The 25,729-nt window shown below is 46.8% G+C and overlaps 1 protein-coding gene across 4 annotated transcripts in view; it reads left to right on the top strand.

The window, feature by feature from the left end:
- TRAF7 (TNF receptor associated factor 7) overlaps positions 1-25,729 on the top strand; it is a 51,286-nt gene that overhangs the window by 18,202 nt on the left and 7,355 nt on the right. For all 4 annotated transcript variants that reach the window (XM_081965363.1, XM_081965362.1, XM_081965361.1 and 1 more), the window contains 9 exons: positions 3,004-3,096; positions 8,968-9,001; positions 10,327-10,510; positions 12,012-12,146; positions 16,139-16,356; positions 18,276-18,349; positions 19,949-19,997; positions 22,566-22,693; positions 25,495-25,577. In XM_081965363.1, the coding sequence (XP_081821489.1) occupies positions 3,004-3,096; positions 8,968-9,001; positions 10,327-10,510; positions 12,012-12,146; positions 16,139-16,356; positions 18,276-18,349; positions 19,949-19,997; positions 22,566-22,693; positions 25,495-25,577 (998 nt within the window). The remainder of the gene's footprint in view (positions 1-3,003; positions 3,097-8,967; positions 9,002-10,326; positions 10,511-12,011; positions 12,147-16,138; positions 16,357-18,275; positions 18,350-19,948; positions 19,998-22,565; positions 22,694-25,494; positions 25,578-25,729) is intronic.

Below are 25,729 nucleotides of genomic sequence, written 5' to 3'. Positions count from 1 at the left end.
GAGTTGAAGTCCACAAGTCTTAAAGTTCCCAAGTTTGGACACCCCTGGCCTAGGGGATGATCAAGGATGTGTGTGACTTACATTATATCCCATTTTCCTTCCCCAGTTAACTCTTGGCTCTTCCAAAAACTGAAAAAGTGTCCTCTTTCCTGCCATCCAAAAAATGTTTCGACTTACGACCACAACTGAGCCAAAAGTGTCCGTGGCTAAATGAAACATTAGTTAAGTGAGCTCTGCCTCATTTTACAACTTTCCCTGCCACGGTTGTTAAGTGAATCACCACAGTTGTTAAGTTAGTAGGACTGTTGTTCAGTGAATCTGGCTTTCCCGTTGACGTGGCTTCCCGGAAGGTCACAAAACGGGACCACGGGACCCCAGGATACTGCAACTGTCGTAAGTGTGAGTCAGCTGCCAAGTGTTTGAATTGTGATCACGTGAACTCAGGGAGGCCACAATGATCAAAAGAGGGAACAAGGGTCATAACTTACTTTTTTTCAGCGCCGTTGTAACTTGGAACAGTCACTGAATGAACTGTTGTCAGTCAAGGACTACCCATAGTGCAGATTAAATGACTTTGGGGGCGAGGGGGGGGGATTATCCTGAGCAGGCAGCCCTGTCCCCAGTAGTTTAAAATCAGGGCTCTCCAAACTTTAAAACCTGTGAACTTCAACTCCCAGTATTCCCCCAGCCAGCTAGGAAGTTGAACTGCACCTGTCTGAAAGTTGCCAAGTTTGGAGAGCCCAGGGGGGGGGGGGGGGCAGCTGCTTTGGATCCCATAGACAAAAAATCCCCTCCTCTCCCCCTTGCAGAGAGGATCCTTAGTCCAGGGGTGAAATGCTCTGAGGTCTGCTATCTGTTTGCATGCACACACATTTTTGCCTTGGTAAGGCCACACTTGGAATACGGCATCCAGTTTTGGTCGCCACGATGTAGAAAAGATGTGGAGACTCTAGAAAGAGTGCAGAGAAGAGCAACAAAGAGGATTAGGGGACTGGAGGCAAAAACATACGATGAACGGTTGCAGGAACTGGGTATGTCTAGTTTAATGAAAAGAAGGATAGGGGAGACATGATAGCAGTCTTCCAATATCTCAGGGGTTGCCACAAAGAAGAGGGAATCAAACTATTCTCCAAGGCACCTGAGGGCAGAACAAGAAGCAATGGGTGGAAACTAATCCAGGAGAGAAGCAACTTAGAACTGAGGAGAAACTTCCTGACAGTTTAGAACAATTAATCAGCGGAACAGAAGTTGCCTCCAGAAGTTGTGAATGCCCCAACACTGGAAGTCTTTAAGAAGATGTTGGATAGCCATTTGTCTGGAACGGTATAGGGTTTCCTGCCTAGGCAGGGGGTTGGACTAGAAGACCTCCAAGGTCCTTTCCAACTCTGCTATAGTATTGTACATCTGCGCCAAACTTTTATTTTACTTTTTAAAGAATTTTTTACTCCCGGTTCTCCCAAAAGCGGAGAACCAGTAGTTAAAAAAATGCTTCAAAAAGTTTTTTAAAAGTTCTGATGATTGTGCGGTACGGCTGATTGTCGCAGAGCTGATCGCCGGAACTTTTTTGAAAAACTTTTTTTAGCATTTTTTTACTATCGGTTCAGGAGAACCGGCCCAAACTGGTAGCATTTAACCCCTGCCTTAGTCCTTCTGGTGCCTTCGCTGCTTTCAACCGGGAAGCTGCCGAGAGTTCCTGAGATGTTTTAAATGAATAAATACAATTCTCTCCTTTCCCCCTCCCTGATTGTGAAAGAAGAAGGGAGACATTTTGGTATCTGGATTGCAAAACTCTGGATGAATTCCAGCTAGAAGGCAGCAGAAAAAACACAGCAGACACAATTCTTTAATAATGCCTTGTTAGTTGTTATCTGGATTTTGGGGAATGAAAGCTTTTGCTTTGGCCCCAAAGAGTTCTGCTTCTACCCCTGCCCGGCCCCCTCTTTAGAGATAGTTAGCTGGGGGCCTGATGGGGAAGGGAACTCCCTTTGGCCTGAATGCGAGGTGCTTTTTTTTTGCACCTTAAGAAGAGGGAGCCCTCGTTTGCACAGCTGTGCTCAAATTGAAAAGATGTGTTTTCTCTCGTGAACACCTAGAGCCCTGATGGCACATGGGTCAGAGGTGGTACACAGCACCCTCTCGGGTATGCACGCGTGCCTCACACCAACCAGTTGGTCTTTGGGTCTCTGACGTGGGGGCGGGGCGGCTGCACACACATTGCATTTTGGGGGTTTGGGCATGCGCATTTACACATGCCTGCTCTGGGCACTCGGTCCGGAAAAAGTTAGCCATCACTGACCTAGAGATTGCGGGGTGGCCGACACATGCTCTTCTTCCTCCTCCTCCTCCTCCTCTCCAGGGTGAGCTCTCCATCCATTCACAACTTGGAGCTTCATTCTCTGCCATTATACAGGTGGTCCCCGGCTTACAACAGTTCATTTAGTGGCCATTCAAAGTCACAACGGCACTTATGGCCGTTTTCCACACTTACATGACCGTTTCAGCATCCATATGATCACATGATCAAAGTTCAGAGGCTTGGCAACTGACTCGCATTTATGACCTCTTGCGCAGTGTCCCAGGGGAGGGGGGTGTCACATGATCCCCTTTTCCGACCTTCTGACAAGCCAGATCGAGGGGGAAGCCAGACTCACTTAACGACTGTGTGACTAACTTAACAACTGCGCTGATTCACTTAACACAGGGGTGTCCAAACTTGGGAACTTTAAGACTTGTGGACTTCAACTCCCAGAATTCCCCAGCCGGCTGGGGAATTCTGGGAGTTGAAGTCCACAAGTCTTAAAGTTCCCAAGTTTGGACACCCCTGACTTAACATCTGCTGCAAGTAAAGTTGTGAAATGGGGCAAAGCTCACTTAATAACTGCCACACTTAGCAACAGAAATTTTGGGCTCAGTTGTGGTGGTAAGCCCAAGGACCACCTGCAAATGTTGTCTCCCTGGCAGAGCTCTTCCATTCTCACATGCCTGTGTTCTGGTTGGTTGCAGGAGTCTCTGGTGTTTGCTGAGCAGCCTTCTGTGAAACTCTGTTGCCAGTTGTGTTGCAGCGTGTTTAAGGATCCCGTCATCACGACCTGTGGGGTAAGGAGCCGAACCAGGCTGTACTTCCAGCCGTGTGGAGAAGGAGGTCGGGGTGGGACTGAATTGGAGCATGTTTGGGGATCACTTTGGCCATCCAGTCCAACTCAGGGAAATAATTCAAATGAAGGCACCTTTCTTTCTTCAACTCCGGAATCTTCCCTAGCAGGGAGGTTAGACCGTTGCGGGCCATGGGTGTCAAATTCGATTTCATTAAGGGCCACGTCAGGGTTGTATTTGACCTCGGATAGGCGTGGCCAGGGTGGGGGTGACAACCTCAACATCACTTGTGTCAGGGGTGGTGGCCCAAATGCTCTGCCAGGGAAAATGGGCTCTTGAGCTCCGTTTTCAGCTGCGATGGCCTCCCCCAACCCTCTGCCAGAGAAAACGGGCTCCATTTTCACTGGCAGAGGGTTGCAGGAGGCTGTCCCAGCCAAAAATGGAGATTGGGAGTCCATTTTCACTGGCAGAGGCACCGCGGGCCGGCCCTTCGTTGTTTCTAGGGCGCTCCCGCGGGCCAGATCTAAGCACCCTGCAGGCCAGGTCCAGCCTGCGGGCCTTGAGTTTGACACCCCTGGTGTAGGCTGAAATTCCCTGCCCCTCCCCAACACACCCTTTCTGCCAGCCTCAAATGTCAGTCCTTTCCTTCTACTAGACCTGATCCCCTGGAGGAAACAGAGGCAAGAAAGGACCTACTGTATTTTTCGGAGTATAAAGACTCACCTTTTTCCCTCAAAAAAGAGGGTGAGAATCTGGGTGCATCTTATACACTGAATACAGCATTTTTGGCCTCCCAACCCCACCCCCCTTTTGCAAAAATGGCCGTGCATAGCCTTTAGGATGCTTCCAGAGTGCTCCTGGGGGATGGGGAGGGCAGAAATGAGCAAAAAGCAGACCGCTTTTTTCCCATTTTTGCCTTCCCCCAGCCCCCAGGAGCAGTCTGGAAGCCTCCTAAGGCTAGGCATGCCCTTTTTTCGACAAAAAACAGGCCCGTTTTTGCGAAAAACGGGCCGCTTTGGGAGGTCTAGAGAGTGCAAAAAAAAATTTTTTTAAATACTTTTTTATACTCTGGTGCGTCTTCTACTCTGAAAAATATGGTAATTGATCTGCCTTTTCTTTGGCTGCCCTTTTCTCCCCCAGTGGATTTTTTGCAGCTGTGCTTTTAACGTCTCCATTGGTAGGAACTCCAACCCACAGTATAATGGAGCCTGCCCACCAGGCTCGAGACTAACGGATGTAAAGTACTGACTTGATTTTGTGACCTGTTTTGTGGCAGACATTAAATCATTGTTCCGGTTAAGCAAACGCTGCAGTCATTAAGTAAAGCAATGATTCACTATTGGTGCGTCTCAAGTACGACCCTCGGCTGCCCTGTGGGTCAGCCCTCGCCATGCCCCTCTGTCTCACACCGCCTCCTTTAGTCCGCCATGGTCATCCTGGGGTCATCCTTTATAGTGTCCAGCCAGCAGGTGCTAGTTGCCTCTCCACTTTACGCTGATCTAATCAGCATGACTGATTTTTTTTCTTTTCTTATTTTTCCAGTTTAACATTTTTATTGAGATATAAAATATTATAAGATACGAAATAGAAAAGCAGTGGGGAGGAAGAGTGGGAAGAGAAGTGAGGAAGGATAGGAAAAAGAAGCATTTAACTTACGACTCATTCTGTTGCCGTAAAATAAAGCATTAAAAATACAGATTAACAGAATTGGAAGGGACCTTGTAGGTCATCTAGTCCAACCCCGTGCCCAAGCAGGAGACCATAGACCATTTCTGACAAATGGCAGTCCAGTCTCTTCTTGAAAGCCTCCAGTGATAAAGCTCCCACAACCTCTGAAGGCAACTTCTGTTCCATGGGTTGATTGTTCTCACTGTCAGAAAATGTCTCCTTAATTCTAGGTTGAATCTCTTCTTGTTCAGTTTCCATCCATTATTCCTTGTCTGGCCTTTGGGTACTTCGGAGAATAGCTCGATCCACTCCTCTCTGTGGCAGCCCCTCAAATATTGGAAGAGTGCTCTCCTGTCTCCCCTGGTCCTTCTCTTCACTAGACCAGACATGCCCAGTTCCTGCAACCGTTCGTCTTATGTTTTAGCCTCCAGTCCATTAACATCAAATCACAACTTTTTGTTTTTTTCAGAATAATATGAAAAAGCCATTTCTATAAGGATCTATCAACCTACTCTATAAAACCCAAAATCAAAATTTCATTCTTTTCCACTTCAAGCCGGAAGGTCAGAAGCTGTCTGAATGACTTTTCAATGAGTCCGCTCTTGTGACATGACTGAAAGATGACAGCCTCTGTTTTGCGATTCTGGCTTCGAGTGATACTTTTGGTGAAGTTCGGTCTAGAACCTCTTGGTTATTTTTATCATCCATGGGATGTGTAGTAGTCGCCTCTAGCATGACAATTCAAAGGCATCCACTCTTCTCCTAGCTTCTCCAAAGTTTCTCAGCCATAAATAGCAATTGGAAAATAATATTGCATTAGCTAATCTGCATTGGATTGCAAGACTGATGTCTCTGTTCTTCCAGATGTCATTCATGCCAGACATTGCAGCCCGCAAAGATGGTGTGGACACGCAGAGCATACGGGCCCTGGCCATTGTGGTTTCCTAAAGAAAAGTTAATGGCACATTGACAGACCCAACAGAGCCCATCCAGAAAGCAGAAACCCTTTCTCTTGTGCAGTTCCCTCGTGCTTTTTCCAGCCAGCTGCTCTGACATGTTTTGGGGAATGTGGAAATGGAAATTGGGAGCAGGGCCCAGCTTGCTTTCTGCTCAGCTGCAGACTGCTTTGGCTTCTCTGGCGAGAGCGTTTTCCTGAATGGGTAGAGCAGGAAAGGGAAGTGAGCAGCTGGGGAGGAATTGCCCCTCAGTTGGGGGCTGCAGAGCCCCCTCCTTCTCCTCTCCCCAGTAGAGGAGAGTAAGGCCAGCAGTGAACAAAACACTTGAAGCCAATTCAGTTTGGCGGCCCCGAAGAAAGTGGTTGTGCTCGGTTTATCCTGGAGAATCTAAGAAAGAAAGTGAAGATCTGTGTCTCCTTCCCAGAGGTTCTGCTTGGCTGCCCAGGCTTCACTCCTTCCAGCTGTGGCTTATGGTCACCTGGTTGTTGTGTCCTTTTAGGGAGTGTTCCTGGCTGCCACAGAAGCACTTCCTTGTCACCAACACAAAGCCCAGATGTCAGGGTTCCAAGTAAGACCCCCAATGATAGAAAACTCCGAGTCTTGAAGTTCCTCAAAGTTCCATTTTATTAGAGATGTCCTATTGGCACATCTGGGGAAATCTGAAAGCATCCAGGTTTTCCCCATCCAAAAGAAAGTCCAAGCCTCTGCCCAGCCACCCACATGTCCATCCCATGGCTCAATCAGGCACCGTCCCAACTGGAGATGCCTCCCAGTCAGGCCACTCCAGGTGCAGGGCAGGATGGCCTTGACTCTCTGAGAAAGGAATGTTATTTAGACTGTATATCTCCCATACTCCATAGAATCCCCCCTACCATTTTCCCACAGCATTAATTGTGGCAGGCCGGAAGGCCCAATGCAAAAGATGCTCCCAGGCCTGACACAAGGAGGAGATTGAACCAAAATCCTACCAGTCATGTGGGGGGGAAATGAGTGAATTAGAAAGAAAACAGTTCCAAATGGTATCACTTTGAAGAGCTCAATAGTATCACTAGTTTAGTTTAGTTTAGTTTAGTTTAGTTTATTAAATTTATAAACCGCCCCCTCTCCCCGAAGGGACTCGGGGCGGTGTACAGACAATAAATATACAATAAAACAACAAAGCAAAACACCAAACCCAGACAAACCAACTTAAACACACAGTCCGTACAATAACCAAACTAACAATAGTTAAAATAGTTCCAATTAAAACCAATTAAAACCCCAAAATTTAAAAATTTAAAATGCCATCCAGGAGGGTCAGGATTAGATTATACTGTATTTCTGATTTACAAGTACAATTGTGCCAGGCCAGCTAATTTGAACAAGTGGGTCTTGAGTTTCTTACGGAAGGAGCGGAGATCAACAGTAGTTCTAATATCAGGGGGGAGGTCGTTCCAGAGGGTTGGGCCCATCACAGAGAAGGCCCTACTCCTGGGCACCGCCCGCCCGAATTGCTTAGCGGAAGGTACCCGGAGGAGTCCCTCTCTGTGAGAGCGGATTGGCCGTAGGGATGTGTGGGGTAGGATGCAATCCCGCAGATAACTAGGTCCTGAGCCATGGAGCGCTTTAAAGATGACAATCAACACCTTGAAACGCACCCGAAAAGCCACCGGTAGCCAGTGCAGCTCGCGCAGGAGCGGTGTTACATGGGAGTACCTAGTACTCCCCATTATTGTCCGCGCGGCTGCATTCTGGACCAGCTGTAGCCTTCGGGTGCATCTCAAGGGGAGCCCCATGTAGAGAGCATTGCACTAGCCTCTAAGCTCGGTAAATCATTGTATATTCCTGAAAATAATCACTTTAGCAGGGGTGTGTATGTGTGGCTTCAGTAGGGCAGGAGACTTAATCTTCAGTCACAGATGTGCCAACTCTCGGGCTCTGAAGAGCTGAGCAGCTGGCCCAGAAAACCCTCTTGAACCCCGAGGATCAGTTCTTGGTCGTCCTCATCTCTCCAAAACTCTCCTCTGGCTTTTCTGGGATTCCTAAGTAGCAAAAATAGCCATAGAATGATGATCAGTAAGAATGCAATTAAAACAGAACACTGTGATTTGGCAAGAACCAAAAATTGTAACACAGCTTTTCATTCTAACCTGTTCCCTCCCTCTCTAATGTCTTTGAGACTGTTACTCACAGTAGGACTGTAAGTTGCACCAAACCACTTCGTAAATCTGAGCTTCACTAGGCCAGCCCAAGAGGAAGGCATCGATCAGTAGCTTTCCCTGTTTAATGCTTCTGCAGATACAGATTCATAGAGTTGAAAGGGATCTTGTAGGTCATATAGTCCAACCCCTCGCCCAAGCAGGAGACCATAGACCATTTCTGACAGATGGCAGCCCAATCTCTTCTTGAAAGCCCACAACTTCCGAAGGCAACTTCCGTTCCATGGGTTGATTGCTCTCACTGACCGGGAAATTCCTCCTTATTTCCAGGTTGAATCTCTCCTTGGTCAGTTTCCATCCATTGTTCCTTCTCTGGCCTTCGGGTGTTTTGGAGAATAGCTTGATCCCCTTCTTCCTCTCTGTGGCAGCCCCTCAAATATTGGAAGGCTGCTATCCTGTCTCCCCTGGTCCTTCTCTTCACTAGACTAGATAGGTAGAGGTGGCTGGCCTTCACTGCACAGCCCTTGTGCCAGGTAAAGCTCCAGACATCACCTGGCAGTTTCTGGAAGAAGTGAAAAGGCACCAGGAACAAAATTGCAGGGTTTCAATACAGTCCAAAGTCCTGAATGAAACGAAGCTTTGGGTAAGACTGAGGCGAATGGCATCTGTCTGGAAGAAGAGACGCAACGGTCATAGGAAAAGGAAATGTGTCACCTTTTCTAGCCCATTTTCTAGCCCAGAATGCAGCCATCGGATAAAAGGAAAAAATTTCAAAATCTGAGTTCTTCTCTTTCCAGATATGAAAAGAATTCATGTTTTAAACTTTTTCCCATTTTGCATGTGAGGAAGAATGATGCAATTTGTCTTTGTTTAGCTTTCTGAGTGTTGAGTTGGACACAGGGAGGCTGAATACGAAGGCTCTAGGTTTTTCCCCCACAAAGATCTGGAGGAAAGGAGCCCAATCCACCAGTTGCAGCTGCTGGAGCAAGGTGGGTCTCTAGGAAGCAGAGGCTACCTAGCAGGACCCACAGAGGCTGCTCCCTGGTGGTGAAAACAGGCATTGTGTGATAGACACCTCATTTCTTACCACCTTGTGTTCTCTTTCTTCACAGCACACGTTTTGCAGGAGATGTGCCTTAACCTCTGGTAGGTACTGAAATCCTTTTGAACATTGTGTTTGAATGGCAAGTAGTCCTCGACTTAAGATCACAAAATTTCAGTTGTTAAGTGAGACATTTGTTGTGAGTTTTGCCCCGTTTTGCAAACTTTCTTGCCGCAGTTCTTAAGTGAATCACTGCAGTTGTTAAGTTAGTCACATGGTTGTTAAGTGAATCTCGCTTCCCCATTGACTTTGCATGTCAAAAGGTCGCAAAAGGGGACTGCAACCGTCATAAATAGGAGTCAGTTGCCAAGCGTCTGAATTTTGATCAAGTGTTCATGGAGATGATGCATAGTTTGTAAGTGTGAAAAACGGTCATAAGTCACTTTTTTCAACACTGTTGCAGCTTTTGACAGTCACTAAATGAACTGTTTTTAAGTCAGGACTGCCTGCATTGTTGGAATTTGCAGGAATTCTTTTTCCTTTGTTTTCTGTTTTGCTTATCTTTTGCTTCTTCGTCAAATTCAAATTTTAAAAAATGGCACCCAGGCTTTCCTGGTTGATCGGATTCTTGTACTTTTTATGGCCTCTTGAGAAATTTTGCTCTGCCAAGGGCAGCTCTGGATATTTCCTTTGACCACGAAGATCAGAGTAGTGGACTTTGGTGGACCAGGGCTGTACAACTCTGGCAAGGCATGCAATGGCCAGGGGCAATGATGCAAGTAGATCGTCCTCTTTTTTAACAATCCCATAATCCCTTGCGGAGTGGAATCTGGGCAACTGATTGGAGCTGAGTATTTACTGGCCGGATGCCCTTCCTGTCGCCAATGCGGAGTTTTATTCAGCAGACATATTCTCACTGTGCCCAGAAAAAGAAATACCTGCCTTTACTTAAGATCAAACTCCCAGCCTCCTCATTGGGAAGTGAGAGCTCCACTTCTAGGCTACCACACCACTTTACGAGTAGATGGGGTTTGGGTTTTCCAAATTTCTTATCTTTTCCCCTTGTTTCAAAGTCTACTTTAATATCTCTGTGTTTCCCGTCTGAAACTATGGTTGAAAGACAGTCCGGGGAATTGCAGAAATGTCACCAGAGGGATGGACAACAGTGATCGGAGATCTTGAGGGATGACCTTTCTGAGATAATACACGTGAAGATAATGTGAATTACTTAATTGATGACATGCATGCCAATTAATTGACGAATTTATAGATTCGCGCATTTGAGGAAGTTATCTGCATTTAAGTGGACAACAGCTTTCCTTAGAAATTGGGTTCAGATTCCCCCCCCCCGGAGTGTTTTTAAAGGGGTTCACCCTAGTGGATCCCAGCTTGGGGATGTTGCCTGAATTAAATGCGGTTCCCCCTGCAGAGAAGTGCCCAGTGGACAATGCCAAACTGACAGTGGTGGTGAACAACATTGCAGTGGCTGAGCAAATCGGGGAGCTCTTCATTCACTGCAAGTACGGCTGCCGGTCCAGCGCCAGTGGCAAGCCTTCAGCCTTCGAGGTGGACCCCCATGGGTGCCCCTTCACCATTAAGCTGAGTGCCAGGAAGTAAGTGAGCCGTGGTCGCTGGTTTGTTTGGGGCACGTTGCCTTTCTTTGGATTCAGCAGGGTGGCATTCTCCCTCCCCCCACCAGTGGTGGAATTCAATTTTTTTTATTTCCGGTTCTGTGGGCGTGGCATGGCTTGGTGGGCGTGGCTTGGTGGACGTGGCAGGGGATACATACTGCAAAGTCCCCCTTCCCTCCCAATCACCTGGGACTCGGGAGGCAGAGAGTAGATGGAGGCGGGGCCAGTCAGAGGTGAGATTTACTGGTTCGCCAAACTACTCAAACTTTCCGCTACTGATTCTCCAGAACTGGTCAGAACCTGCTGAATACCACCTCTGCCCCCCACATGTCTCTGACAGTACTGTTGAGGATGGGCTGTAGAGAGATTTGGGAAGAGACATGATCTGGGAATAGCGCTGCGGACCAAGGGAAGACTTTTTCCCAATACATCTTAAGCTGGGGGGATGGAAGAGGAAAGGTCAAACTTTTTAGACCTTTGAATGGTTTTCAAAGATAGGGATCGGAGGAACCTCCCCCCCCCCCCGGCTCCTTTGTCTTAAAACTATCCTAAATAATTGAACAACTGGCTGAAAAGCACAGCTGGAATTCAGTCATTTTGTGACTGCCTTTTGATAGCCAAAGATCAAATTATTGAGGATGGTCCTAAATGGAGCTTATTTGGGTCTCTGGAGATTCTCAGTCCTTCAGGTCACGGTTGTCCCAAAGGTGGGTTTTTCAAGAGGCAACTGGACTTTCTGGTTTTTCTTTTGAAGACATTTCTCTTCTCACCCAAAATGTTTCTTAGATGAGAAGCGAAACATCTTCAAAGAAAAACTAGAAAGTCCAGTTGCCTCTTGAAATTTGGGACAGCTTATCCATGGGTTGATGCAGAGGAAGCTGCAGAGGATGAAACAAAACCTGGACTTCTCTGTAGACGTATTTCAGTCCCCTTTGTTGCAGAGCTAGCAAAACTGTGATCGATACTTTAGTGAAATTAATGAAGCCTTTTCTGGCTCAGATTCTTCGTCCAGCTAATCCACAGCTCTATTTCCATAGCCAGAGCTCATAAGACTACAAAAGCTGGATGGTTGTAGCCAAGCATCGTGGAACGATAGAGTTATTGGGGTGGGGGGAAGGATGATGATTCTTCCCATCTCATCAATTTTCATTTCAGTAAAAATGTGGCTTTTGTTTTTCACCCTGCCGACAGAAACATCCATTTTGTGTGAGTGCACTCCCAAAGTGTTTGTACAAATCTCACCAACTCAAACTGGGCTTTATGGCAACTCTGGAAATGGCCAGCTGCCCTCAAGTTATCTAAAGAGGGAGATGTCCAGAGGGCTTCCCTGATGCCACTGCAGAAAAATATCTGGTCCCTTTGCCAAAGAATAGTAATCCAGTGAAGGGGTGTGTGTGTGTGTGTGTGTGTGTGTGTGTGTGAGAGAGAGAGAGAGAGAGAGAGAGAGAAACTCATCTTCTGACATCCCTCCTTTTGTATCTAGGGACCATGAAGGCAGCTGTGACTACCGGCCAGTGCGCTGCCCCAACAATCCCAGTTGCCCTCCGTTGCTCAAGATGAACCTGGAGGCACATCTGAAGGAGTGTGAGCACATCAAGTGCCCTCACTCCAAATATGGGTAAGTAGGGATCCACAACCTCCTGGGAGAGTCTTGCCTTCTTTGCCCACCCCAAGGGTCGCTTCCCAGGCCCCGCCCCTGTGATGCTTGGCTCTAGTCCAGGGGTGTCAAACTCACGATGGCACGCTGTCACATAATGTAGGCGTGGCCAGTGCATGAAGCATCTGGCCCACGGGCCACAAGTTTGACATCCCTGCTCTAGGCTGTTCTGCAATATCTAGTCTCTAGAACGCTCCTTCAAATAAGAAGCTGGTTTTGTTTTAATCATAATAAATTTGATGCATATCTGTTTAATGCGGTGGTTTCCAATGTGGGGCCCAGGCCCCACAGGGGGGCAATTTTAATGGGGACAATTTGAAACTTCTTCAAACCAATTTAATGGCCTTTTAGGCTTCCTCCACATGAGTAGAGTTCACTTTTTGATTAAAGAAAGAATGATGTGTCACGGGGGAGGGGAGGACCAGGATTTTAGAGATGCATGGCCAAGAAAAGGTTGGAAACCGTTGGTTTAATGTCTCCCATTCTATCTCTAAACATATGCAGTTCAGCAGCTGCAGTCAGTGAAAAGACAAGCAGCACCAGGGAAGCAAGGCAGCTCCCAAGAGAGCAAGCTCATTCAACAAGTGACAATAGAGCAAAAGAGGATTTTAGCTTGAAAGTTTGGTGGGGGAAGAGTGTTGGAGAGATTCCAACCAGCGAAATCAGCCAAGGAAGTTCAGGGCGATCCTAACCCTAACCCTCTCTAACGACAACCCAAACTGCCCTGATGGAAATGCAGGCTAATTGGAAAAGGGACTTGAGGAAAGAAACACTGCCACACATCAGAAAAGATAGAAATAGCACTTAGGCTTACGTTCCACTGCATAATGCTTCACAGCCCTCTCTAAGCGATTTTATAGAGTCAGCCTATTGGCCGCAACAATCTGGGTCCTCATTTTACTGACCTTGGAAGGATGGAAGTCTGAGACGGTCATGAGACGGTCAGGATCGAACTGCTGGCAGTCGGCAGAATTAGCCTGCAATACTGCATTCCAACCACTGCGCCGCCACGAAGATGAGAGCTTCTTGGATACAACAAATAAACTTCCTCAGGAAAAAACAAAAAAGAGGAATAGGAATGCCAGAGAACAGGAAGAAGAAGAGAGCAGAAAAATCCAAACACCCTTAGGGTTGACGCTGCTTTTTAGCAGGCTCATTCTAGGTGACGTCTGTTGCCGCCTGGCTCAATTTCATGGAAGCAAGCAGGGATCACTCAAGTCATCAATGAAGTCCAAGAATCCGTTTTAGAAAGAAGAACAAAGTCAACAGAAGGGGGGGGGGGAGCGTTGTGCTGTCGATTAAAAAATGCCCGTGCACAAGTTCACAATTGTATCATGGAAATCCCGTTGAGAGATTCTGGGTGGAAATAAAAATAGAGTCAAACTAAAACGATATCATTGTTATTACAAGCTGCCTGGAAAGGCAAAAAAATATGGATGGGTATTTTTGCGTCAGATGAGCAAAGCAACAACGGGAATTTTCAACAATTCTGACATCTGCTGATAATCGTCCTCTGCCAAAAAGTTAGAGATGAAGTGAATCCCGAACCAATTTGCCGACAGTGAAAGAACAAGAGATAAAGATTAGGTCTGCTATCCTAGGCCAAGTCTTTAGCAGCAGAGAAGTAGTAACTGTGAGAGGGATCTTGGAGTCCTAGTGGACAACCATTTAAATAGGAGCCAGCAGTGTGCAGTAGCTGCCAAAAAAGCCAACACAGTTCTAGGCTGCATCAACAAAGGGATAGAATCAAGATCACGTGAAGTGTTAATACTACTTTATAATGCCTTGGTGAGGCCACACTTGGAATACTGCATTCAGTTCTGGTCGCCATGATGTAAAAACAATGTGGAAACTCTAGAAAGAGTGCAGAGAAGAGCAACAAAGAGGATTAGGGGACTGGAGACTAAAACATATGAAGAACAGTTGCATGAAAAGAAGGACTAGGGGAGACATGAGAGCATTGTTCCAATATCTCAGGGGTTGCCACAAAGAAGAGGGAGTCAAGCTATTCTCCAAAGCAGCAGAAGGACAAGAAGCAATGGGTGGAAACTAATCAAGGAGAGAAGCAACTTAGAATTTTCTGACATTGAGTATTAACCAATGGAACAGCTTGCCTCCAGAAGTTGTGAGTGCTCCAACACTGGAAGTCTTTAAGAAGATGTTGGATAGCCATTTATCTGAAATGGTATAGGGTTTCCTGCCTAGGCAGGGGATGGACTAGAAGACTTCCAAGGTCCCTTCCAACTCTGCTATTGTATTGTAGAGAAGAAGTGGTTACAGAAGTGAAGATGACTTAGAACCTTGGAAGGAAGTGACCACCTTGTCCTTGGGAGACATCTAGAAAGCAGGGTGGTTAGACACACAGTTTCTAACAGATGAAAAGAAAAAAGAAATATGTGTAGCAACCGCAAGAGGAGCATAGAGCCCAAAGATACAAAAGGTACATTTGTTAGAAACTATAAGGATTTTACCAGAAATGCTGAAGCTTGGAAGAAGCTGAGGCTTGTTGAGAAATACTCAAAACAACAAAATGGCCTCTTTTGTGGGGGTGGTTATGTCAGAAACAAAAGGAAGGGCAGAAAAGGCCAAGGAGAAAGAGTTGGGGTTGGTAAGAGTTTGTGATGACACGGAGCGTGGCACGAAGGCAACACACCCAGAGAACTGGTATGAATCCTTTTATTTTAACACCAACTCTGCTCCCAACATCCCTTTCACTCTCCAGCCTGGAGAAAAGCTCTTCCACAAACCTGCAGATACTCCAGTCCAAATCCTGTAAGGAATCACCACAGGATTCCTTCCTGCACCCAGGACCATTCAACATTTTATTAAAAACCTGGATGAAAGGATATTAAACTTAAAGATGACACAAAACTAAGAGGAATGGCTAAGTTTTTAGAGAAGAAAAACAAAATTTTTAGACGAGCTTCAGCAGAAGTGCACAGCAAGCAGAATGAAATTTAAGAGGGAGAAAATCGAAGTCCTGCATCAGAAAAGGGAAAAAATGAGGTTCAAACATTGACTGGGGGAAGCCTGGCTTGCCAGTAGGACAGAAGAAAGGACTTCACTGACAGAACCTTGGAATGCCTTGTGAAGTCTTACTTTCCTTTTGTCTGAAGTCTTCAGACAGGCTTGGAAATCTAATGTCCAAAATGTTTTCTCATATTCTGCCACAAGCAGCAGCTGGGATTTCAATGAACCCCAATTTTTGAGAGCAGCAAATACCAGATGAGAAATAATAAGTTTAAGAATAGAAACTTGCAGTGAAATAGAACCTCGAGGAACAAGTGATTGTGATCTATTATACGGGCTGTAATTTAATGAGGCAAAAACGGGTAACACAAAGCAGGCGCCTCTTCATAGAATTGGTTCAGTTTGGGCATATGAGAAGATGGCACAGTGCATCTCTCAGATATCTGAGGCCAACAGCCCCATTGGTACAATTGCAGTATGTGCAAGACTACTGTTTTTCTCTCCATTTTGCTTTAAGCATCAGTCTTAAAAAATGGGCATTATTTAGCCATGTTGTATGTCTGGATATTCCTGCTATCAGCTAGTTGTCGAATGTGGATCTGAGTTGCTCAGAGGCCAGGTGCAAACCTTGGCCTGAAAAATTGTTCTAGTGCAGTTCTCCTTTTTGTGCCATATCTGTCATCGGACGTTGGCGATCCTTGTTTTTATCAACAGCTGCACGAAAAAGCGCTGCTGAGTTTTATTCAGACCAGTCCCTTAGATTTTGAAGCCCTGATGTTCTTCTGCCCGCATCTCCTTTGCCTTCAATCTTTCCTTGGAGGATTAAGTGAAGGATGCAGCATATTTTCCGGGGGTCGCATCCCATGTCTAGCGCAGTGGGACAAATTAGAGCTCACTCTGATGTGAGCACAGATCATAATAGGTAAAACCACAGTTTTGAAGAGGAGCTTCTCATCCTGAATAACTTGCTTCCTCTCCGCCAGGTGTACATTCATAGGAAACCAGGATACCTACGAGACTCACCTGGAAATGTGCAAATTTGAGGGTCTGAAGGAGTTCCTCCAGCAGACGGATGATCGCTTCCATGAGATGCAAGTGGCCATGGCTCAGAAGGACCAGGAGATCGCCTTCCTGCGCTCCATGCTGGGCAAGCTTTCCGAGAAGATAGACCAGCTGGAGAAGAATTTGGAACTGAAATTTGGTGAGTCTCTACAAGAAAGCAGGTAGCTCTGCCTAGGTGGCCCACCTAATCCCCTCCCCTTCCAGAGTTGCTTTCTCCTTCTCCTAATACATTTCTATAGTATCTTGGGAGGTGGTTTGGTGCAGGGCTTAAGGCATCAGGCTAGAAACCAGGAGGCTGAGAATTCTAGTCCCACCTTAGATATGAAGCTGCTTGGATGATCTCGAGCCAGTCTGTCTCAGCCCTATGAAGGAGGAAGAGGAGGCAAGGGCAAACCATTTCCAATAACTTTTCTAGGAAAACTGCAGGGACCCATCCGGGCAGTTGCCAGGATTCAAAAACCGACCTAAAGGAGCCTAAATAAATCAATACAATTCTGGAGCAATCCATTTTGCTCTGAGTTGTGGTTTCTTGGGAGAATCCGCCTTCTGCTTTTTTAAAAGATCCAGCTAGTCCCACCCGCTGTAAGAAAGAAAATCTGACACAGCTCCCAGGGACCAAAAATTGTTCATACACAAAATGGAAAGAGGGAGAGGAATAATTCATTAATTAACTGGGGGGCTCCAGAATAGCCAAGAAAGTCAAATGTGTGTCCTGTTGCTGATCATCCTAGCTGGACCTTTTGAACAGCTTCCTTTTCAGGAGGAACGTCGAGTTTTCTGACCCTCCCAAGGCTGGAGAGTTGTTTCCTTTGAGCAGCTTATGGGCAGGAGCCCCCGCGGGGCTGACTCCTAACGGGGCCAGGTGGAGATGCTGCTTGCGGGTGGGCAGAGGGCCAGGCTTCCTGGAGAGGTGAAACGAGAGCAGGGGGCGCAGGACTTGGGGCACAACATTTCCCGAGTGACCCTGAGATCCGTGTAAGGAGCATCCAATCTTAACTCAGTTCTTTTAGATATTCTTGTACTGATAAAATGACGTCAAGGCTCAAGGGAGCAGAGACTGAGACTCTAGGACAGTGATGGGTAACCTTTTTGTTGTTGCGTTCCAAAAGCCACAACCCATAATACAATGCGACACCACCCCTCACACGCCTGCACCAGACGTGGGTTGCTCCCAGTTCGGCCCGGTTGGTCTGAACCAGTTGGTAGTGGCATTTAGGCCTGGATCGCAGAACTGGCAGTGACCTAGCTGGCCATGCTCCCAAATCAGTTCCCTGGTTGTCGCTGCCGCATGTTGTTCAGTAGTGTGTGCGCCTGCACAGTTAACTGTAAATTGTTCTGAACTGCGCACATTGAACTGTGCACACATGCGCAGCGCAAAGCAAACCTGTAATAAAACCAGCAGCAACCCACCTCTGCCCTGCACATGTGTGCACTCCCCCGCACATGCGCGTACAATCCCCCTGCATGCCCGTTTTGTGCCTAGTAGGCTTCCCAGCAGCCTCCCGGGACCAAAAACAGGCTGTGGGGGCATGCTGCATCCCCCCACATTCCCCATCCCCCATGCATGCACGCGTGACCCCCTGACCCTCGCACATGCGCATGCATCACTCATGCGCCCTGTCCCCCTGTGCATGCGCGGTAGAGACCCGAAAGCTGGTCGGCGGGAGGCAGGCATGCCTGCGCGCTGGAGCTGAGCTGGGGTCACGGCTCACCTGCCTGCAGAGAGGCTCTGCATGCCACAGGTTCGCCATCATGGCTCTAGAAAGTAAAACTGCAAGGTTGGATGGTTACTCCAAGCTCCATAACCAAATGATAATAAATGGCCGAATTGGGACCGAAAAAGATAAGAAATCTGTTATTCGTTTATCTGCTACATGTACAGGCTGCCCCTGCTACCAAAACGGTGACTCTGAGCTATTTGCACTGCAAGAGCTTCCAGCAGAATGTCTCCGGAGCAAGAGACGAAAATGGATTGGGATTAGTTTGGGTGTGAGGCCAATTTATTTGCCTTTGCAACCAGAAATCATATCTCCCCTTTTCCTAACTCTTGTTGTTCAGATGTGCTGGATGAGAACCAGAGCAAGCTGAGCGAAGATCTGATGGAGTTCCGGCGAGATGCCTCCATGCTCAACGTGAGTATTGACCGTCCCGCTCGGTCATCTAGCAAAGAAAGATTCCTGGCCATTTGGTTTTGCCAAGAGTATTCTTTACTGAAGCTTAGGCGGCTACAGAAGCAGCATAAACCGAATCTGAGGTTTTCCCACGCAAACGATACAAAATAATTGTTCACCCACCCACCCACCCCGCCCCCCAATTTCCCAGTTATCTATAAATGTCCAATTAGGTGCTTGTATATAGTTTAGGAAAGAGGTCCTCGGTTCCCAAAGATGCTTTTTTCAAGAGGCAACTGGACCCCCTGCTCAGGCAGGAGACCCTATACCCTTTCAGACAAGTGGCTGTCCAGTCTCTTCTTAAAAACCTCCAGTAATGAAGCACCCACGATTTCTGGTGGCAGGCTGTTCCACTGGTGAATTGTCCTCACTGTTAGGAAGTTTCTCCATAATTGCAGGTTGCTTCTCTCTCCATCCATTGTGTCTTGTCCTGCCCCCTGGTGCTTTGGAATTTCATTTGCTGTGTGAATACAGCTCTTCATTTGTTCACTACATTATAGTTCAAACAGTAGCACGGTCCCAGAAGCCGTGGCTTACAAAACAACTTCAGATCCAAGTGCTCCTTGCCCAGTGCCCCTGGCAGTCACTGTTCGTGCTCTGGGCACTCGCTCTCCGTTACGGTGGCTTGGGGCTCACAAAACCCGACTCCTGCTTCTCGACTTCAGTTCGGCCCTTAACACAATCGTTTCTCAGCATTTAGTAGACCAGCTGGGCCTTTTAAGCTTTAATACTCCTGCATTCTTCATTTTCTGATTGACAGGCAGCCCCAGTACGTGCGAGTTGGGACTAATAGTTCTAGCACCGTTTTATTTCTTTCTTTTTTGAAAAAAGTTTTTTTTCCCAAATACATTCACAAAAATACATATGTACTATTCACATTTATCTATTAACCATTAACATTTATCACGATTTATAGAGAATCCATTTTGGGTCACTTTCTTGCCACTCCATGCCTCCATCTTATTTTGCAACAACCCTGCTCCTTCTGTCTTCTCTGCCTCCCTTCTCTGCCTTCTTCTTTCCACCTCTCCTTCTTCTTTTCTTCTTCCCCTCTCTTTGCGCCACTCCTCCTCTCTTCTCCTCCTCCTCCTCCTTACCCTCTCTCCTCCTCTTACTTCCCCTTCCTTGCTTCCTCTGCTTTACCCTTTCTTCCTTTCCCTCCTCGTCCTCCCTCCTTTCCGTTGTTGCCCTTGCTTATTTATTTTCTCTGATGGGTTCTCGGGGTGGCATTCCAGCGATCCCGCCTTTAGCACCATTTTCTTGAGCACAAGTTCCCCGGATATGTGTATGGGTAGATATATATACTTTCTTTTGAGAGCGGGCAACTGAATTTCATTTTTAATGTGGGCTCATGTGCTCACAGTAAAAAATGACAATAGAGCTTACTTTGTCCTTCACCTGTCAAGCAGAGCAGAGGACCTCACCTGTAATTTTACTCCTGCCGTGCCTCAGTCCACAATTAGCATTTCCCCCCCACTTTTTATAAGTATAATCTTTATTGTCATTGTACTTAAATACAATGAAATTGGCCTTTATCCTGTGCCTTCTTTCTCTCTGCAGGATGAACTGTCTCATATCAATGCCCGGCTGAACATGGGGATTTTGGGCTGTGAGTATTTTACCTGTCCTTTCTCCTTGACCTTCTGGGTTTCTGGGGGTAGAGAAGCTTTTCTTCTTTACCATGTAAAACTGCTAATGACTGACTCGGAAGTTCTGCTTTCAGACTGAGAACTACGTAGACATTTGGGTTTTGGTGGGTTTTTTCTTCCTCTTCAGTAAGAACATCTTTGTGTTGGAAAACATAGCGAGCAAAATAAATAATTTCACTGAATCAGCTGAGGCTAAGATAAGATTGTGCAACTTCTTCCAGTTTTCCAGTGTTTTCCTTCATCTAAAAGACTGGAAAATAATTCAAAGAATTATTGTTTCAGAGGGTATGATTGACCTTTCCTTCCACTTATTTAACCATAAGTTGATCATACTTTTGTTTCTGGCCACCTTTTCTTTCGCTGGTGGGGGTGTATGAGTCACTTGCTGAAACTGCTTGGTAGTAAATTCAAAGCAGCTTAAACAGCTCTTTTCACACAAGTATTTTGTTTGAAAATAGAATTTTCACTGACTCTGGGATCCTCCATTTTTTAAAATCTGGATTATTCTGCCTGCCCTGCTCTTACTTCCTTTTCAAACAAAGCAAGGCTTCCAGCTCCGATTCAGGGGCCACCTGGTTTAGGGTTATTCATTTATTTAGCATGTTCACATAGTCACCCATTTCACAAGCTCTGATGACGTACAACATAACAAAGAGTCGAAAACTCCACAGGACATTAAAAACAGTCAAAAGATAAATGAAATAAGCATAAAATAAACATAACTTATTTTTCAGCATATAAGACTCACCTTTCCCCTCCCCCCCCAAGAAAGAGGGTGAAAATCTGAGTGCATCTTATGCACAGAACACAGCATTTTTGGCCGCTTGAAACGCCCCCCCCCCCTTCAAAAAAATGGACGTGCAGAGGGTTTGGGAGGCCTGCAAAGTGCTCTCGGGGGTTGGGCCGGGCAAAAACGAGCGAAAAGCGGGCCTTTTTTGCTCCCCCCTCCCCCCCCAGAACACTTTGCAGGCCTCTCAAACTTTCTGCATGCCCCGTTTTTAACAAAAAATGTGGTGTGCAGAGAGTTTGGGAGGTTTGCAGAGTGCAAAAAAAATTTTTTTTAAATTTGCCACTTCAAAATCTTGGTGCGTCTTATACTCTGTAAAATATACGGTAATCCCAAGAAAGAAAATAAACATAATTCTAAGAAAGCAGAACAAACAAACATGCATCACTTAACCCAGGGGTGTCCAAACTTGGGAACTTTAAGACTTGTGGACTTCAACTCCTAGAATTCCCCAGCATGGCTGGCTGGGGAATTCTGGGAGTTGAAGTCCACAAGTCTTAAAAGTTCCCAAGTTTGGACACCCCTGACTTAACCTCATGCAGCCACTTTGGGATCTCCAAGGCTGGTGAAAAAAGTATGTTTTAAAAGCTTTCCAAAAAGCTGGCAGAGATGGGGCTAACCACACCTGGGAGGAGGGGGGGAAGGGCCGGAGCAGAAAATGCAGTCCACCTGGATTGTAAAAGGTGGAGTTCCCAGTGGGATGGGCAGATGTAATTGGGAAGAGGCAGTTCTTCTGGTAATTTGATCCTCTGTCAAGGAGCACCTTAAAGGGTCATCAACAGGACCAGCAGCCCTTCTAGAGCAAGGGACTCAAACTGGCGATTCGCAGGCCAAATACATCACGGGCCCACCCCAGCTCTGCGAATGGGAAAAACATCACACAATGTCACATGACAGCAATGTGACGCTGTGAGTTTGACACCCGTGTTCTAGAGGCATTTTTGTCTTCCTGTCCTGATGAGAGTCTTGGATCTAATTGAATACAGGTAGTTCCCAACTTACAACAGTTGATTTAGTGACCGTTCAAAGTTACCTACAGCACCAAAAGAAGTGACTTAAGTGATGACCTTTGCAGCATCCACGTGGTCAAAAGTCAGATGCTTGATGAGATGAGGAGGGAAAAGGAAGAAAGGGTAAAGCAGAGGAAGTAAGGGTGGAGAATTAAGAGTAGGAGAGAGGATAAGAAGGAGGAGGAGGGAGGAGGAGGGGGGAAAGAGAGGGGTAAGTAAGTAAATCTTTATTATGGTCAAAGACCAGCAATACACATTAGTTTTTACCATATGTTAAAAAGTACTGACATTAAGATATAATTAAAAAGTATTGATGTTAAAAGTGGAAAATAACATACTTGTTCTCAGATTGTTCGGGTCACTCCCTGGTTTACCTGGGTGCAACGCTGTTAAGTATAGGAGTAAATACAATGGTCCAAAGATTGTTAGAGATATGTCCAGATAATTGGTACAAGATGACAACAATACTTCTGTAGCCATTTTTTTTTTCTCGTGGACATTGCAGCAACACAGAACTTTGCCACTGCATACGTGGTAACCAGGTTAGTGTCCTGGAGGAGAAAGCCTAGATAAAAATTGTCTGCCCTCCCTGGCAATCTCTCTAATAAGGGGAGAATATGTGTATTATACTTCGGAGCATCTTATACTCCAAAAAATACGGTAGTCCAAGACTCAGGGTTTGGGCTGTGGCTGCTTGTACATTAACACGCTTTCTTTTCCCCCCTTTTCAGCCTACGACCCGCAGCAGATTTTCAAGTGCAAAGGCACTTTTGTTGGCCACCAGGGCCCCGTCTGGTGCCTCTGCGTCTACTCCATTGGTGACTTGCTCTTCAGTGGCTCTTCTGACAAAACCATCAAGGCAAGGCGCTTGTTCTTACTTTAGCCTTTGCATGGGGTACTCCACAGACTCCAAGGGCACATCTTCTCGCTCTCAACCAGGTGTCAGTCAGACCTGTCTCAACTTGGGCTTCTAAGTAAAAATGATCCTTACTTCTCCATTGATTGAGAAAGGTATATCTTCTGTGGCACAGTGGTTAGAGTGTAGTAATGCAGGCTACTTTTTGCTGACCGCCGGCTGACTGCAATTCAGCCGTTCGAATCTCACCAGGCTCAAGGTTGACTCAGCCTTCCATCCTTCCGAGGTAATAAGTCCTCCCCAAAAATATTGCAACACAGCAGCAGCCATGAAGTGACCATGCTCGCCACCTCCTGCACCTCAAAAATAATAAAGCCTCCCTGAAAATAAGGCCAAGCGCTTATTTTGGGGTGAAGAGAAAGTAAGACACTGTCTTATTTTTGGGAAACATGGTATAAGTCGGTACTAGAAGAGTACTAGAAATTGTAATAGTGCAAAGGCAGAACTAAAGTTCGTTTGTCAATTCTCCCCCCTTAGTGCCTTCCCATTGTCTGTATCTCTCATTGGCCAATCAAGTTTAAAAGAGACGTTTTGGAAACCGTCACTCTACCTGTCATCCTTCTTCTCCCAGAGAAACAACAGAGAGTTGTTCTCACAGTTTACTTTCCCCCCAAGCCTTCGCCCTGCCTTCAAGGCTGCCCCCAGGATTCATTGCAGGCTGACAGTGAGGAGGCAGTTCTGACACCTGACTGGATTGCTGTTGTACATGTGATCTGTATTCTCAACCCAGAGCACATGTGGGGAAAGAAGAGTCTTTGGCCTTCCCAGAAACTTCTGTTTGGTCCACAAATACGGAGTCCTGGCAATCATTGGGGTAGGGGGAGGAGGGGGCGGAATACCCAGGCCAGAGCGGTTAAAAGCATTTCATTGTTTGGATTGGCTGCAGTTTAGATGACCCTGGCCGATCATGAAACATCTAAGTAGTGCTAACACTTGGATAGGAGACCACTTAGAAATCCAAGGCTGTAGACAAAGCTGAAAAAAAGAATCCCAGAAAAAAAAGCAATATAGCAATAGCGCTTAAATGCTTCATATTGCTTTACAGCACACTCTGAACAGTTTACAGGGTCAGCCTCTTGCCCCCAACAATCTGAGTCTTCATTTTACCGACCTTGGAAGGATGGAAGGCTGAGTCAACCTTAAGCCGGTCAGGATCGAACTCCTGGCAGTCGATAGAGTCACCCTGCAATTCTGCATTCTAACCGCTGCGCCACCAGTGCTCTTAAATATCAAACCACTTCTATTGTGTTGCCAAGAATTGTAAGGAGTAGAACTTCCCTTAAGAGGATTTTTCGTTAGCCCACCAGTTTCCTTTACCAAATGAGCAAGGGAGGGAGAAAGAGTCAGAGGAAGGGCCTTTTAAACTCCTGCGTGGAAGAGCAGTGCAAGGCGTAGCCTGCCCTACTCAGACCCAGCAGCTTGCAACAAAGAGAAAATTTGTTTTAAAAAAACCTTTCAGATTTGAACATCAGTTGCTGTAGAGTTAGCTAGGCAACGCCTGCTTTTAAAACCAGCAGTTTGTTCAGAATTAAAGTGACGTATGTCATAATTGGGGGCCCGAATGATGAGGGAACCCTTGTTTATCAACTCTTTTGGGATGCTCCATGCATGGACTTTTCTGCTGTCCTCTCACCTTGGATCTTGATGTAATTTAGGGCTGAAAGCTCATATTGTGGCAACTGGTATTCACAACAGTGAGAGATGACTTGGAAATTCCCCAAAGAGGCTGTCCGTTGTGAAGGAACCATGCTAGGCAAGGTGCTGTGTCCCTTTCGGCCTTCTCACCCCCTCTTTGGAAGAGAAGGCTGAACACTGCTTTCTCCTCCTCCTCCTCCTCCTCCTCCTCCTCCTCCTCCTCCTCCTCCTCCTCCTCCTCCTCCTCACCAAGACCATGTTGTGGCCTGTCGGTTGCCGGCCCCTCCAGCAGCCGAATCAGAGGAGGAGGAGGAGGAGGAGGCGTGGGAATCAGGGTCGGCATCAAGGCAACCTGAGAGCTCCAAGGGGGAAGAGGGAATGGGGCTGGCAAAGAGAGAGAGGCAGAGACAGAGCCTTGGCAGTCAGTCAGCCCTCAGATGGAGAGTCAATAGCCCCCAAGTCTGGAGGTGGCTGATGAGGAAGAGGAGGAACAGCTGAGTCCAATGCCTGATGCGCACAAGGCAAAGGAGAGGAGAGCAGTGGAAATCTGTGGGCCGGTCCTTGAGATGGAGGAGCCACTGCTGCTAGTGAAGCCCCGCCCTAGCTCTGGGGATAAAAGGCAGAGGGCTGAGATGAATTGATATGGCAGACAGTTATTCATCTCCCGGCCGGCCGGACTTGTTAGCCTGCAGTGAGAGAGAAACTTTTTGCTGGCATTCCTAATAAAGGAATCACTGATTTAACAACAGAGGGCTTGTCATGTTCGGGAGCTGGGTTACAACAAGCCCTAGAAGTGGGCATTTGGCCGTAGCCCCCTCCAGATTTGAGAGAAAGGGGTAAACATAGAAGGCTGCTCTCCGAGACACATCTCCAGCCTCCCTTCCTGGCCTCTGTGCCATCAGGGCAACTGCTGGGAGCTGCACTTCTTTGCGTTCCAGCTCTCCAACCTGCCCACCTGTTTCCTTTCTTTGATCGGAAGAGAGGAAAGCAGGTGGACACGAGACAGGCCAGGTGCTTCCTGCCTTCCCAGCCCTGGCACACGCTCTGACTTCCTGCCCTGGGTCTGGTGGCCCTTGAGTCCAGTCATGTGATCTCTTCTTTCCCGCTAGGTGTGGGATACCTGTACCACTTACAAGTGCCAAAAGACCCTGGAAGGTCACGATGGGATTGTCCTGGCGCTCTGCATCCAGGGGTGAGTCACCCACCAGCCTCGTTGCCTTCCGCTGCTCTGCTGTATAAAGCAGTTTCCCTTCCTTGGCAGCTTGCTGATGGGTGGACTTCAACTCCCAGAATTTCCCAGCCAGTTGGCTGGGGAATTTTGGGAATTGAAGTCCACCCATGGCA

The sequence above is a fragment of the Natrix helvetica genome (genome assembly GCF_964273705.1).
Source record: "Natrix helvetica genome assembly, chromosome: 13".
Classification (NCBI taxonomy): domain Eukaryota; kingdom Metazoa; phylum Chordata; class Lepidosauria; order Squamata; family Natricidae; genus Natrix; species Natrix helvetica.
This window is presented reverse-complemented; position numbering and strand designations above follow the sequence as displayed.